Source organism: Cherax quadricarinatus, chromosome 68, assembly GCF_038502225.1.
Source record: "Cherax quadricarinatus isolate ZL_2023a chromosome 68, ASM3850222v1, whole genome shotgun sequence".
Classification (NCBI taxonomy): domain Eukaryota; kingdom Metazoa; phylum Arthropoda; class Malacostraca; order Decapoda; family Parastacidae; genus Cherax; species Cherax quadricarinatus.
The window spans coordinates 21,905,574-21,920,853 of record NC_091359.1 but is presented as its reverse complement, the minus strand read 5'-3'; the positions used below and the strand labels follow the sequence as shown (position 1 = coordinate 21,920,853).

The 15,280-nt window shown below is 40.1% G+C and overlaps 1 protein-coding gene across 3 annotated transcripts in view; it reads left to right on the top strand.

The window, feature by feature from the left end:
- Positions 1–6,499: 6,499 nt before the first annotated feature.
- The window catches only part of LOC128697670 (tubulin polyglutamylase TTLL5-like), a 130,256-nt gene continuing 121,475 nt past the window's right edge, over positions 6,500–15,280 (top strand). For all 3 annotated transcript variants that reach the window (XM_070099771.1, XM_070099772.1, XM_070099770.1), the window contains exons 1-2: positions 6,500–7,944; positions 8,706–8,853. In XM_070099771.1, coding sequence (XP_069955872.1) covers positions 7,007–7,944; positions 8,706–8,853 — 1,086 coding nt within the window. In that variant the 5' untranslated portion in view covers positions 6,500–7,006. The remainder of the gene's footprint in view (positions 7,945–8,705; positions 8,854–15,280) is intronic.

Genomic DNA, 15,280 nt, shown 5'->3' with positions numbered 1-15,280 from the left:
CCAAGTTTGGAGGATGAGCAGGTGCATTGTCCATTACTACCAGGCACTTGAGATCCAATTTCTTTTCCAGGAGATACTCCTTCACACTAGGGCCAAACACTTCATTGAACCACTCGACGAAAATTTCGCTCGTGACCTATGCCTTGCTATTAGATTTCCAAAACACACACAATTTACTCTTCATAACATTGTTTTTCCTGAACACTCTGGGATTTTCGGAATGGTACACTAGTAATGGCTTCACTTTGAAATCCCCACTAGCATTAGCACAGAACATTAGCGTCAGCCTGTCTTTCACAGGCTTGTGTTCTGGCATTGCCTTTTCCTCTTGTGTAATGAAGGTCCTCTTTGGCATTTTCTTCCAAAAGAGGCCTGTTTCGTCACAATTGAACACTTGTTCAGGTTTCAGTCCTTCAGCCTCTATGTACTCCTGGAATTCATGCATATATTTTTCAGCCGCCTTGTGGTCTGAACTGGCAGCCTCACCATGCCTTACCACACTGTGTATGCCAATACGGTTCTTAAATCTCTCAAACCAGCCATTGCTGGCCTTAAATTCACTCACTTCACCACTATTTGCAGGCAATTTCTTTACCAAATCTTCATGCAACTGCCTAGCCTTTTCACAAATAAACGAAGTCATAAGAGTATCTCCTGCTAATTGTTTCTCATTTATCCACACCAATAATAACTTCTCAACCTCTTCCAGTACTGGTGATCTCATTTTTGTCAGCATAGTTACTCCCTTTGAAACAACAGCATCCTTTATTTCATTTTTCTTGGCCACTGTGGAACATAAGGTTGTGTAGGGTTTCTTATATGTACATCCTGGACAGTTCGGCCACAGTTGTACCACTTTCATATTGTTCAATGATGGTTTTCTTAAATTCAATCGTATTTCTCACCTTCTTTACCACAGGCTTGGCACTAAGAGCTTTCTTTGGAGCCATGGTAGCTTATTTAGTACTTGCAAGCACTAAAATAAATGGAATATTATGAAATATTTTGCTGGAGCATGTGAGGGGACCTTCGCTCACTGGTAAACAATGCCAGACTGGCTGCCGCCCTGGCTCACGCTGTGGGTACGTGTCCTGGACGAACTACGACTCGCGAGTCAACCTATGAAAAGCGAGTCCATGTTTATACGAAAATACCTCCATGATTGGCGAATTTTACGATTGCCGGGAACTACGAAAAGCGGGGGACCACTGTGTGTGTGTGTGTGTGTGTGTGTATATATATATATATATATAATATATATATATATATATATATATATATATATATATATATATATATATATATATATATATATATATATATATATATAGATATATATATATATATATATATATCAATCAATCAATCAATCAATCAATCAATCACACACCTACCATCTGACTTATGACTGAGTTCGGTTCCGAGAAACCGGTCGTAAGCCGAAATGGTCGTAAGTCAAACTTTACTACTGAATATGAACAAAACATTTTTGTAATGACTTTATTTTATTGTTTTATTTTGGTATTTCATGTTTTACTTTACTTTTTATGCTGTTAGAACTGTATTTTATACTGCAAAGTTTAGGATAAACACTGTGTACAATACAAATGGTTGTTTATTTCCCAGAAATTTGGCATAAAAAACACGGTCGTAAGTCGAGCAGGTCGTAAGTCGGATGGTAGGTGTATATATATATATATGTATACACGTATATATATATATAAATGTAAATTGAAATGGGGTAATACTAATGCTATGTATAAAGTAGTCAGCATATACTGTGTATAAATTTTATTTTTATTATTTCCGGTACATGTTGAAGATTGAGACACTTATGCAACACATGGGAATCTTTATTCAGGAAACGTTTCGCCACACAGTGGCTTCATCAGTCCAATACAAAGCAGAAGGTGTAAGGAGAGGAGGAGTTTGAGGTAATCAGTCCCTCAGCCTGGAGTCAATGTGTTCGGTCCATCAGTCTTGTAGAATGTACAGCATAGGGCCATAGACGTGGCTTATATACTGTAGTCAGGTGAGGCGTAGCAGGAGGAGGCGGGGTCATAGTGGTACCATCCACTAGTCGAAGTAGGTCTTCGTCCAAACTCCTCCTCTCCTTACACCTTCTGCTTTGTATTGGACTGATGAAGCCACTGTGTGGCGAAACGTTTCCTGAATAAAAATTCCCATATGTTGCATAAGTGTCTCAATCTTCAACTTGTCGGTTTTTCAAACCATTCATCACAATTCCGGTACATGTACAGTACAGTGGACCCCCAGATTTCATCTGGTGTGGAAATTGCATAATTTGGATTTCAACCGCTTTTTTCAGAGAAATTTTATCCCTGGTTCTGTACATCCACTCGGAAATCGTCCATACCAGACGTGTCTGCCTGGGCCACTCATATGTTCGTGACTCACTCTTGGGCACATTAAATGTCTTATTTTATGTTAATATAGACATTTTCATTAATCCACCTATGATATTTTCTTCAAAGTTATATAAGAAACACGTTACATAGCATACAGTGGACCCTCGGTTAACGACGTCATCGGATGATGTAAAAATCGGATGACACTTTTTCCGTCAAAATATTGGCTCAGTTAATGACAAAGAACTAGGTTAAAGTTGTTCGCCCCGAACATGTCCGCATGGCCTGAGCGGCCCTGCCACTCTATGTACAGCCAGTATGCCATTGTTTACAAGCCAGTGAGGACGATTCCACTCATACATGCAATACATTTTGTATTATTCCATTGTTTTTTGCGCTTGTAACAGCTAAATAAGCCACCATGGGCCCAGAGAAAGCTTCTAGTGCCAGCCCTGTGGCAAAGAGGGTGAGAAATACTATTGAGCTCAAGAAAGAGATCATTGCAAAATATGAAAGTGGAGTGCATGTCTCCAAGCTGGCCAGGTTGTATAACAAACCCCATACAAGCATCGCTACTATCTTGGCCAAGAAAAAGGCAATCAAGGAAGCTGTTGTTGCAAAAGGTGCAAATGTGCTTACAAAACAGAGATTGCAAATACTTGAAGAGGTGGAGAGACTGTTGTTGGTGTGGATCAATGAGAAAATTATCAGGAGATAGTTTTTCACAGTCAGTTATATGTGAAAAGGCAAGGCAGTTGCATGATGATCTAATTAAGAAAATGCCTGGAACTAGTGCTCATATTGGTGAATTTAAGGCCAGCAGAGGTTGGTTTGAGAGATTTAAGAATCATAGTGGCATACACAGTGTGATAAGGCATGGTGAGGCTGCCAGTTCTGACAAAAAAGCAGCTGAAACATATGTGCAGGAATTTAAGGGGTACATAGAGGCTGAACAATTAAAACCCCAACAAGTGTTCAGTTGTGATGAAACAGGCCTGTTTTGGAAGAAAATGCCAAACAGGACCTACGTTACTCAGGAGGAAAAGGCACTCCCAGGACACAAGCCTATGAAAGACAGGCTAACTCTTATGTTTTGTAGTAATGCTACTGGGGATTGCAAAGTGAAGCCTTTACTCGTGTATCACTCTGAAACTCCCAGCGTGTTCAAGAAAAACAGTGTCGTCAAGCCTAAATTGTGTGTGATGTGGAGGGCAAACAGTAAGGCATGGGTCACTAGGGACATTTTCCTCGATTGGTTCTATGACGTGTTTGGCCCCAGTGTGAAAAAATACTGGAAAATAAATTGCCACTCCAGTGCCTCCTGTTAATGGACAATGCTCCTGCTCATCCTCCAGACTTGGAAGAGCAAATTGTGGGGGAGTTTAGTTTCATCAAAGTTAAATTTTTGCCCCCTAACATCACTTCTCTCCTCCAGCCCATGGACCAGCAGATCATTTCAAATTTAAAAAAAACTGTTCACCAAAGCAGTGTTTCAAAAGTGTTTTGAAGTGACCTCAGACACTGAATTGACCCTAAGAGAGTTCTGGAAAGATCACTTCAGTATCCTCAGTTGTAAAAACCTTATAGGTAAGGCTTGGGAGGGAGTGACTTGCAGGACTTGGAACTCTGCTTGGAGAAAATTGTGGCCAGAATGTGTACAAGAGAGGGTTTTTGAAAGGTTTGGGACTAACCCTGAGGAGCCTATGCCAGTTGTGGAATCTATTGTGGCACTGGGGAAGTCCATGGGGGTTGGAAGTTAGTGGCAAGGATGTGGAAGAGTTGGTGGAGGACGACAATGAAGAGCTAACCACTACAGAGCTGCAAGAGCTTGAGGTGCAACAGCAACAGACCACAGCTCAGGAATTTCCTTCAGAGGAGGGGGAAGAGAGATGGAGGAAGTTGCCTTCTTCAATGATTAACCCTTTGACTGTCGCTGCCGTATATATACGTCTTACGAGGTACCGTGTTTGATGTATTTATTTATTTATTTATTTATTTATTTATTTATTAACAATTTGAGCATACATACAGAGGTACAAAAAAATACAGATAAGAGCAGCATGCCAAAGCCACTTATACTATGCATAGCATTTCGGGCTGGCTTAAAATTAACTAAGCAATGATGAAATCAGTGATAATACATTATTGTAAACAGATAACTATAAAGCACAAATGAGTATTACAAAGACAGGTCATATGGTTGCATGCATTGTTGTACATTCAGTCGTATGGAGTATTCTGTTAGGTAGTGTATTTAAAAAATAATAAAGTTAGATTGGGTTTTAGGTTTAACATTGTATGTATATGTATATATACTGATGTATATGTATATATACATGTACTGATGTATATATACTCATAAATTCTAGCGGCTTCAAATCAAGCAGGAGAAAGCTGGTAGGCCCACATGTGAGAGAATGGGTCTGTGTGGTCAGTGTGCACCATATAAAAAAAATCCTGGAGCACGCAGTGCATGAGAAAAAAAAAACTTCAACTGTTTTTTTTAATTAAAATGCCGACTTTGTGGTCTATTTTCATATAGTATTTATGGTTGTATTCTCGTTTTCTTGGTCTCATTTGATAGAATGGAAAACATGTTATAGAAACAGAGGTGATTTTGATTGATTTTGCTATAAAAAGAACCTAGAAATGGAGCTCAAAGTAGGGGAAATGTTTGATTTTTGCCAATGTTCAAAAGTAAACAAATGATGCCATTGTCCAATAAATGTCCAACTAGCCATTCTAATATGCAGTCATGAATGGGTTTATGTTATTTATACAATTATTACAGTATTGCAGTAGTCTGCATAATAGTAAATCTTCTATTTTTTGTTTGAATAAAAATTCAAAATAGAAAGCAAGAGTAATATCAGAGGGGCTTGGAGACGTGACTGATGAACAAAGAAAATGTTATTTTAGAGCCAGGAATGTCTGCATTGTTCATTCTGGACCTTATTTTGAAATTGTCATATTTTTTAGTTTTCGTGAAATTGGCCAAATTGCAAATTTCTGACCACATTATTAGGTAGTTGAAATCGGTAAATGGGCAGTTTCTTGTACTCAATCGATAGAAAAAATAGAGTTCTAAAGAAATAGCTGAGTTTGGGCGACTGGAACAATGGAATTAGCCGAAAATAGGGCTCAAAGTGGGCGAAATCGCAGATTTGTAAACAGCGCTGAGGTCGCTAACTTCGCGAGAGCATAATTCCGTCAGTTTTCCATCAAATTTCGTTTTTTTGGTGTCATTACAATCGGGAAAAGATTCTCTATCATTTCATAAGAAAAAATATTTTTTTTTTTTTTTTAAATTTTGCGACACCAGGAGACACCTTCAAAATTGTATAAGAAACATGTTACATAGCATATAAACATGCAATGTTTATGTGCTGTGGAGCGGTGGTAGTCAGTGGAGGGAAAACATTACATTTTCTCTGGTCCAGTATTAGAGAAAGCGTGTATGAATCTGCGTTGGACCAGTTACTGCTATTAATACATAATGCTTTTGTTTATAATTCTTTGCATGAATTATTCATTACTTCTCCCTTTGTTTATGATGGCATCTAAAGGTAGTTGTTAGAAACGATTAAACTCAGTGAACGTGGTATGTCGATGGTAATAATATGGCTCTGGGCTACACCTACCGATTACCTACACCGACTTCCTACAAATAAATACTACTCACCTCTCGCCCTACATTAAAACTACAAATATTTTAAGGTAAGTAATGAATGTACTGTTCATGTATTTTACTTTTTATTGTGTTTTTTAATGCCTAGTTCTGTTACTAACTTAATTTATTTTTTGTTAATATTTTTGGGTGTCTGGAACAGATTAATTGTACTTACATTACGGTATTTCTTATGGGAAATATTAGTTTGGTTTTCGCCCATTTCGGATTTCAACCGACGTTTTGGAACAGATTAAGGACGAAAACCGGGGGTCCACTGTACTTCCAATTAGCTATTTAATTTAATTTTTTTGCACATTTTATCCAGTTTAAAACCAGTTACTTTTATTAATTTAAAAAGTTTTCTTCAGTAAAACATATATGTACAGGGTAATTTAATAAATGATTTGTGGTTAATTATACAAGTTATTGATATAACAGCAGATCTAACAGTGTTCTCTCTCTGACAGGGTCCCTTCTTAGGATTGGCCTTCATAAATAATAAATGAGAAATCCAGACTCGCCTAGCTGACCCTACATCGCCTTGGAGCCTCCTATGTGCCAAGGACGATGAGCTCCCAGAAAGAACATCCCACCTAGTCAATCTCCTGACCCTCCAAACATAACCTGTTACACCTACCCTGAAGCCTAACTGGATCTGTCCTCAGACCAGGCCATTCCTGGCCACTGCCACTTCTGAACCCTGGACCAAGCAACGAGAAAGGGGCCTCGTTTATAGTGGATGTTTGCCTTTTCTGTGATTGGATGTTTTGTTGATGCCCTCTTCTTGCTTCTTGAAGTTTATCATTCCATGATGTGCTTGTGGTTCATTCATGGTTTGTAAAATATAGTTAACTAATCTAGTCATATTGCTTTCTGTATGTCAAGTCTAGAGATATATTATTTTTGTAATTTTATTTAGATGTTATGCTGTCCTCTTTAGATTATTATTATTATTATATCATCCACAATGGAGAAGCTGCCTAAAGTTCCCTCTCGATCCAACTCTCCTGTGAAGAGTGCAAGGAAGGGAGACCAAAAAGTCCAGTTCTCTGATGAAACTGACCTAAGGCTACGAGGAAATAAAGTATGTGGTAAGCCACCCGAAGTTCCTCGAGCTCCTCCATATGGCCGAAGTAGTAGTAGACTTAGTGGGAGCAGTAGTATCAGCAGCAGCAGCAGCAGCAGCTGCAGTAGCTCTAGTACTAGCAGAGGAAGTAGTGGAGGAGGTAGCAGTTCTGTTTTAGACCGGCCATCTGGAAGGGTAGTTGACTCTTCAAAATGGACATCTTCACTGGACCGTAAACGATCAGGGTCAGTAAGAAGTAAAACCTCTGACCATCCCCAAAGAAGTGATATTAATCGCAGTCTTTCATTAGACAGAAGAAGAGCTGAAAACACTCGCAGGGAAAGTGCAAGTCCTAACAGTTCAAGTACAGAAAGAAAGAGAAGAGAGTGTGAAAGTAAAGACATTCAAAGTAAAGAGAAGAAAACAAAGACCAGAACCCCAGGGCCATCTCATAGCAGGAGTTTCTCAGGGGAACGCCCAAGGCTTGCAGGCCGGCAGAGGATGGCTCCTCCAACTGTATCTCAAAGCTCAAAGAGTGAGCACCATAAGAAGGAAAATATTTTAGAACAAAAGCTCCCTCTCCAGAATGATGATAAAAACACAGGCAAAGTTAAAAATCGCTTCAGTATGGATTGGGCAGAGAAGATGAAGCGTGCTGGCTCCAGGAGTCCACACAGAAATCATCTAAATGGAGAAGGATCTGGGAGAGAAGACAAAGAAAATGAGAAAATGAGAGATAAAGGAAGAGAATCTAAAGGTTACGATAAGAAGGAAAGAGGAAGATCACTGAAACGAGAGAATAGAAGCAACAAATATTCCTCTAGTGGAAAGCATAGACAGTAAGTTTTGAATATTTGATGAGTTTTAAGTTTTATTAATGTTAAGGAGACAGTGTGTATCAGATCATGCATAATTATTGATATGTAGTTTCAATTAAAGCAGTTTAATGTGAAATAAAGAGTTCATTATAGTACATAAATGAATAACTTTAAAAATAATAGTGCATGATTGCCTATTTCTAGATAGTTATAGGAGCAGAACTCCTGTAGTAATAATAATAATAATAATAATTATAGAGTGGACCCTTGGTACTCAATACGTTCGAGAAGGCTGTTTCGAATGCCGATCTGTTCGAGTACCAAATGAATTTTTCCCAACCAGTTTTCTTTTTTGTTGGCTGTTATCACTAATCTTCTTAGGCCCCATGGTGACTTATTTATACAAAATAACATAAAAAAAAAATGAGAAGAAACACGAAATAGTTTACATCGAAGTTCTGGCAAGTTGTGTTTGTTTGGTCAAGTGCCGAACAAACGGTCGACTACCGAGTGATATTTTTACCGAACAAAGCATTCGAATACCGAAGTGTTCGATTTGGGAGCTGTTCAAGTATCAAGGTTCCACTGTAATAATAATAATATAATTATAACGGATCTTTGGCTTCAGTGAAATCATAATGCATGTGTGTAGGTTCTGTCTTATTAACATTTCTGAGTTCTCTGTGCATTTTTTTATTATTTTCATTTGCAGAAATGAGATACTACTGATATTGAAAATCATTTGGTGCATTGAACAACCTGTAACAGCTCATAATTTTCAGCGATGAAATAATAATTGATGGAGATGTGATGTGGTTGGGCAGCTGCAGCAAGAGGAATGGTTACCTTCTCTTCAACTATGCTAACCTAGATGATCCCCCAAGAGACTCCACTGCTAGGAAATACAACATGACATTTAAATTTTCACAGGTAATGTTTCATTATTTTTTTTTTTTTTTTTTTTTTTTTTTTACATTTTCTATTACAATAAACTGTTTGATTTGACTGTTACAGGAGAGCCATGCTTATACAACAGGTTAAGTTCCATGCTACTGCTGTAAAACAAAAATGGCTGTAAAGTGAAACAAAGCCTTTTTTTCACTTTCAAATGCATATAAAAGCCTGGTAAAATATTTAGTCATGTATTAGGTGAGCAATAGAGCCTAAAAAAATAGGCCTAAAAAATGCAAATACAATACACTCATTACTTACCTTAAAATATTGTCATCTTTAGCTAGTATTGAGTAGTGAATATATTTATTGTAGGAAGTCTGAATAAATGAAGAATGGGTATATTACAGCCCAGGAGTCCAAATGGCCTGTTATCCCTGGTGTAAAGGGAGCAAAATAAACACAGCAGAAAAACTTTTAACTTATATTACCCTTCACCAATTTAGAACAGAAGTATGTACACTATATACACTATGTACATCAATAGGTATTAGTGCACTCCACGGTAAGCAAGGCAGAATAGAAGCCACTAGAGAGCAGACTGTGCTTCAACCAGCTCTAGAATGGGAGTGACAAGGGCAGACAGGAGAGTGGTACCCACGTAACCTCTGCGATTGCTAAAACCATCTTCTCATTGGCTGGAACCTGGGTACTGGTTGAATGACGGGGCCCCATCGTCAACCCTCAGTCACCTGGTTGGGGGAGATAGCCTGTAAATGAGGGTGTGTACATGCGCCAAATAAAGGTTATGTACTCTTTGTATGCCACACCCCCACCCCGAGAAGGCTCAGGATTAGGCTCCCACCTCCCAGTGGTAACCGTGCCGCCATGTCACAAAATAATGGGACCACCTTTCCTCTCAACCATCCAACTCTTGGATAGAGCTCAGCTTTTCTCGTGACAAAAAGCCAAACCCTAAACTCAGATCGAGACAGCAGACAGTAGGGCTAGCTTAGGTCCAAGACACGGGCGGACGGTAGCCCACATCCCCTCACTAAAAAAAAAAACCACACCAGGGGATAAAAAAAAAGAGATTGGAAGGGGTTACCACAAGTAAGCTAACACATCCTAACCTAATATATAATTATTATAAATAATATTGTTAGACTTTAGATAAAGAGTCTGCCAACATATTTTCTTTGCCGGCAATATGTAAAATTCTTAGAGAGTAGGGTTGCAGTCGTAGACTCCATCTCATAAGCCTTGTATTGTGGTTCTTCATGGCTTGGAGATATACTAGAGGATTGTGATCACTATAGACAGTGACCACCTGCGAAGTTTGTCCCACGTATACATCAAAGTGCTCCAAAGCCAGTACCAGCGCGAGGGCTTCTTTTTCAATGGTAGAGTAATCACTCTGATGAGGCTGGAATTTGGTAGAGAAGAAGGCTACAGGCTGCAACTCCTTGGCCCCGTTTTGCAACAGTACTGCCCCAACCCCAGACTCACAAGCATCAACCTGTAATGAGAAAGGCTTGGAGAAGTCTGGAGACAGAAGAATGGGTGCAGTACATAATAATCTTTTTGCTTTGTCAAAGGCATCTTGAGCAACTGAAGTCCAATAAAGGGAGCCTTGTGACTGGTAAGAGAGGTAAGAGGGGTTACAATATCTGAAAAATTCTTACAGAATCTTCTGTAAAATCCTATCATGCCTAGGAAACGTTGAAGAGATTTCCTGTCATGTGGAACTGGATAATCTTTAATGGCAAGAACTTTAGCAAGTTTAGGAGCAACTTTACCACTACCTACTTCATGGCCTAGAAAAGTAACAGTGGCCTGGCCAAAGGAAGACTTAGATAAATTAACAGTTAAATGGAAACTCGGAAAGGTCTCAAAGAGAGACTCAAGTCTAAATAGGTGTTGATCCCAAGTATCAGACACCACAGCAATATCATCCAGGTACGCTGCCGTGCCTTCAAGTCCTTTAACAGCCTGATGGATAAGTTTCTGGAATGAAGAGAGGGAGTTTTTCATTCCGAAGGGGGTAACTGTATATTGATAATGACCTCCTGGAATTACGAAGGCAGAGATTTCCTTCGCCTTATCCGTCAAAGGTACCTGATAGTAACCTTTAAGGAGATCTAACTTGGACACAAAAGGATCCTTACCCACAAAGTCAATTACGTCATCCAGACGAGGAAGAGGGAAAGCATCTGTGATTTTGACCTCATTCACCTTACGGTAGTCTGTACACATACGAAACCCTCCATCAGCTTTTTTAACAAGGATGCACGGTGAAGCCCATGGACTAGATGACTCCTCCACTAACCTATGCTCTAACAGAAATTCTACTTCGTGCTGAAGTAGCCTCTGCTTTTCAGGATTAGCTCTGTAGGGGGAGAGTTTAATAGGTTTAGAGTTTCCCACATCTACATCATGATAACCTAACATACATTTTTTCGGCACATCCGAAAAAATATCAGGGTATGACTGTAGAAGCGCAGTTAAACTTGTTGCTTGAGTTTCAGATAGCCCCACCATTAAAGGGCTAGGGTTCTTGAGGAGGACAGAGTTTGGAAGTTTGACATTAATTTCAGAAATAGAGTGCAAAGAGTCAGAGTCGTCCTCAGAGGAAAAGGACAGAGTCATTACTGGGACTTTATCTGGTGTATGAAAAGATTTTAATTGATTAATGTGGTAAGTTTTAGTTTTTGAGGTCTTATCAATGGGAGCTACCACATAATTTACATCAGATAATCTACTTACAATTTGCATAGGTCCCGTAAATCTAGCTTTCAAGGTGTGGCCAGGTATAGGTTCCTGCACCAACACCTTGTCTCCTGGATGGAAGGAGCGGAATTGTGCATTTCTGTCATACCTCTGTTTCATCTTATTTTGAGCTGCCTTGACTAACTGACATGCCACCTGCAACCTTGAAGACGGGTTGTAGAGTATCGAGCTAACGTCTTCTCCCATCCATCCTTCTTTGAGCACCCGAAGAGGACCTCGTACATTGTGCCCAAAAATCAGCTCAAACGGACTATATCCGGTAGACTCTTGCACCGTTTCTTGTACTGAGAACAGCAACAAAGGTAGTGATTCATCCCAGTCTGTAGGAAAATGCATGCAAAAAGTTCTCATCATGGTTTTTAACGTCTGATGGAATCTTTCCATGGCGCTTTGGGACTGAGGATGATAGGAATTGGATAAGCTGTGGATTATCCCTAACCTAGTTAATGCTTCCCTAAATGCTTTGGCAGTGAAGTTAGTACCTTGATCACTTTGAATAGTTTTAGGAATGCCAAAACAAGAAATAAATCTTGTTAAAGCTTTGAGAATAGCTTTAGTATTAATACTGCGCATGGGAATTGCTTCAGGGTATCTAGTTACTCTATCCATAATGGTAAATAAATACTGATTTCCCAACTTTGACCTAGGTAGTGGACCTACACAATCTATAATTAAATCTGCGAAAGGTTCTCCATCAGCAGGTATAGGTTGAAGAGGTGCAGGTTTAATGGAATGTCCAGGTTTCTCTACTTGCTGACATTCTCGGCAACACCAGATATGGTTCTTCACATCCTTCTTTAATTTTGGCCAATAAAATTCTTTTGTGATTCTATATAATGTTTTAGTAATTCCTAAGTGACCTCCTAATGAAGTATTATGAACTATATTCAATATTTGATGTCTAAACTTTGTTGGAACTACTAACCTGTCTGATAATTGCCGGCCCCCTATTCCTTACCAGTCTCAGTGCAGATCAAATAATAGTTTTTAACTTCATACTTTACCGGATGATCCAAAGAGGATTTACCCATGGCTGCCTGAAAAGCGAAATTTAAAGAAGGGTCCTTTCGTTGTTCCTCCCAGAAGGACAGTCCCTCGGGCATGGAAACATAGACATCTGGCAATCCTGCAACCTTGGAATAGGAAGGCTTGATCTGGGTCTGTTCACTTGATCTACGAGGCTCTGGCCAGTTTTCCTCGTAAAACAAAGTGTCTATTCCGAGATCGGAGTTGTCCAAGGATAGGTCAACATTCTCGCGAGACAACCCTTGGGATGTTGCCCGAGTTATGGCCAACACACGATTGCAATCGTGTCATTACGATTTCTTGAGTCATGTTGACGGCAGTGAAGGGACTTGAGCTAGAGTTCGTCACGGCCACGCTAGCTGGAGATTCGTCTGTAAAAACTTGCATTTGTGGTCACAGAGGTGCCTGTGCTAACTTTCCTATGGTGTAGAAATATACCTAGTTGGATGAATCTTATTGTGGCTAGCTGGTCTAGTGGCTAACGCGACGGGCTGGAGTTTTGAGACTCTATGACCGCGGGTTCAATCCCGGCCGGGGGTATGGTTTAGTAATGGTGAAGCTGGAGGTGCTGTCCTGGGAGACAGTAATGGTGAAGCTGGAGATGCTGTCCTGGGAGACAGTAATGGGGAAGCTGGAGATGCTGTCCTGGGAGACAGTAATGGTGAAGCTGGAGATTTTGTCCAGGTAGTCGGGAATTATACGCAGGAAGGAATACATATAAATGACCTCATAGGGGACAGGAGCCATAGTAGGGAAACAAGTGTAGTCAAAGATAAGATAAAACCAATATTGCAAACTAGAAATACCGCAGGAAATAGCAAACAAGAGGACTCCACTAGCAATAGTGAGGATATATTACCAAAAACAACTGGTGGGAGCTCCATTGTTGGTGCTAGGGAGGATAGAAGTAAGACAGGGAAACATGCACCAACAGGGAATACAGTCACAGAAACCCAAGGCAAACGGAAACCAAGCCTGTGCACATACTATGCACTCGGTATCTGCTGGCATGGGAAATCTGGAAAAACAGATGGGACGTGCAACTATGACCACCCTAGGAAATGCCATGCCCATATGACAACAGGAAAATGCAAACTCCCTTCCTGTAAGCTTTTTCACCCTGAACTGTGTACCTCTTCAGTACAGGAAAGACTGTGCTATAACTTAAATTGCCAGGCATACCATCTAAAGGGGACAAAAAGATACAAAACATCCAGGCCATGGGAAAACCTGGGTAGCCACAGCCACTCAAGAGGGAGAGATTTTTTAGTGCCAGGAAGGAAAAAAAACTGGCAGGAAATGGCAGAAATCGTACACCAAATCCAGTCATTCCTGGAGTGGAACCACAGTCGATGGCCTCCACTCCAAACCAACAGATACAGATACTAATGCCGGAAAAAAAATCCCCCCCCAGTACCAACAATACCACCAGTCCGATAACATTCTTCTTTGCAAATATACAGGGTCTAAAGCCAGCAACAAACAACAAAATACCTTTCATCCGTGGACTGCTTGCAGAGGCAAAGGCAATGTTCGCGGCTTTCACTGAGACCCACATAAAGGATCACTTGGACAACGAAATATGGATCCCAGGTTACAACCTATACAGATGTGACAGAGTGAACAGGCAAAAGGGGGGGGTTGGCCTGTACATTGCAGAGTCACTTGTTTGCACAGAACTGCTAAATGCCTCAAATGATGTAGTGGAAGTTTTAGCAGTAAAGGTCGAGAACCAAAACCTAGTCATTGTGATAGTCTACAAGCCTCCGGATGCAACATCCCAGCAATTCCAGGAACAGCTGTTAAAAATTGACCACTGTCTGGAAAACCTTCCAGCTCCTGCACCCAACATCTTGCTCCTGGGGGATTTCAACTTAAGGCACCTAAAATGGAGGAATATAGCAAATAATATTGTTGCAGTAATAACACCAGGAGGCAGCTCTGATGAAAACTCACACTCACGCAAGCTTTTAAATCTCTGCACAAAATTCAATTTAAACCAGCAAATAATAGAGCCTACTAGACTGGAGAATACACTAGACCTCATCTTCACTAACAATGATGATCTGATAAGAAATATCACCATATCAAAAACAATATACTCAGATCACAACATAATTGAGGTTCAGTCATGTATGCGCGGAGCCCCAGACCGACATAATGAGATTAGTCACGAGGGAGCATTCACCAAATTCAACTTCAATAACAAAAACATAAAGTGGGACCAAGTAAACCAAGTCCTAACCGATATAAGCTGGGAAGATATACTAAGCAACACAGACCCCAACTTATGCCTAGAACAGATTAACTCGGTGGCACTCGATGTATGCACAAGGCTTATTCCTCTAAGAAAAAGGAGGAGTAGATGTAAAACAGAAAGAGACAGGCGCTCCCTTTACAGGCGACGGAAAAGAATAACAGAGCGGCTAAAAGAGGTCAATATATCTGAAATGCGTAGGGAGACACTGGTCAGAGAAATAGAAAGCATCGAACTTAAGCTAAAAGAGTCCTTTAGGAGTCAGGAATCGCGGGAAGAACTAAAAGCCATAAATGAAATCGAAAGAAACCCAAAGTATTTCTTCTCCTATGCCAAATCAAAATCGAGAACAACGTCCAGTATTGGGCCCCTACTTAAACAAGATGGGTCCTA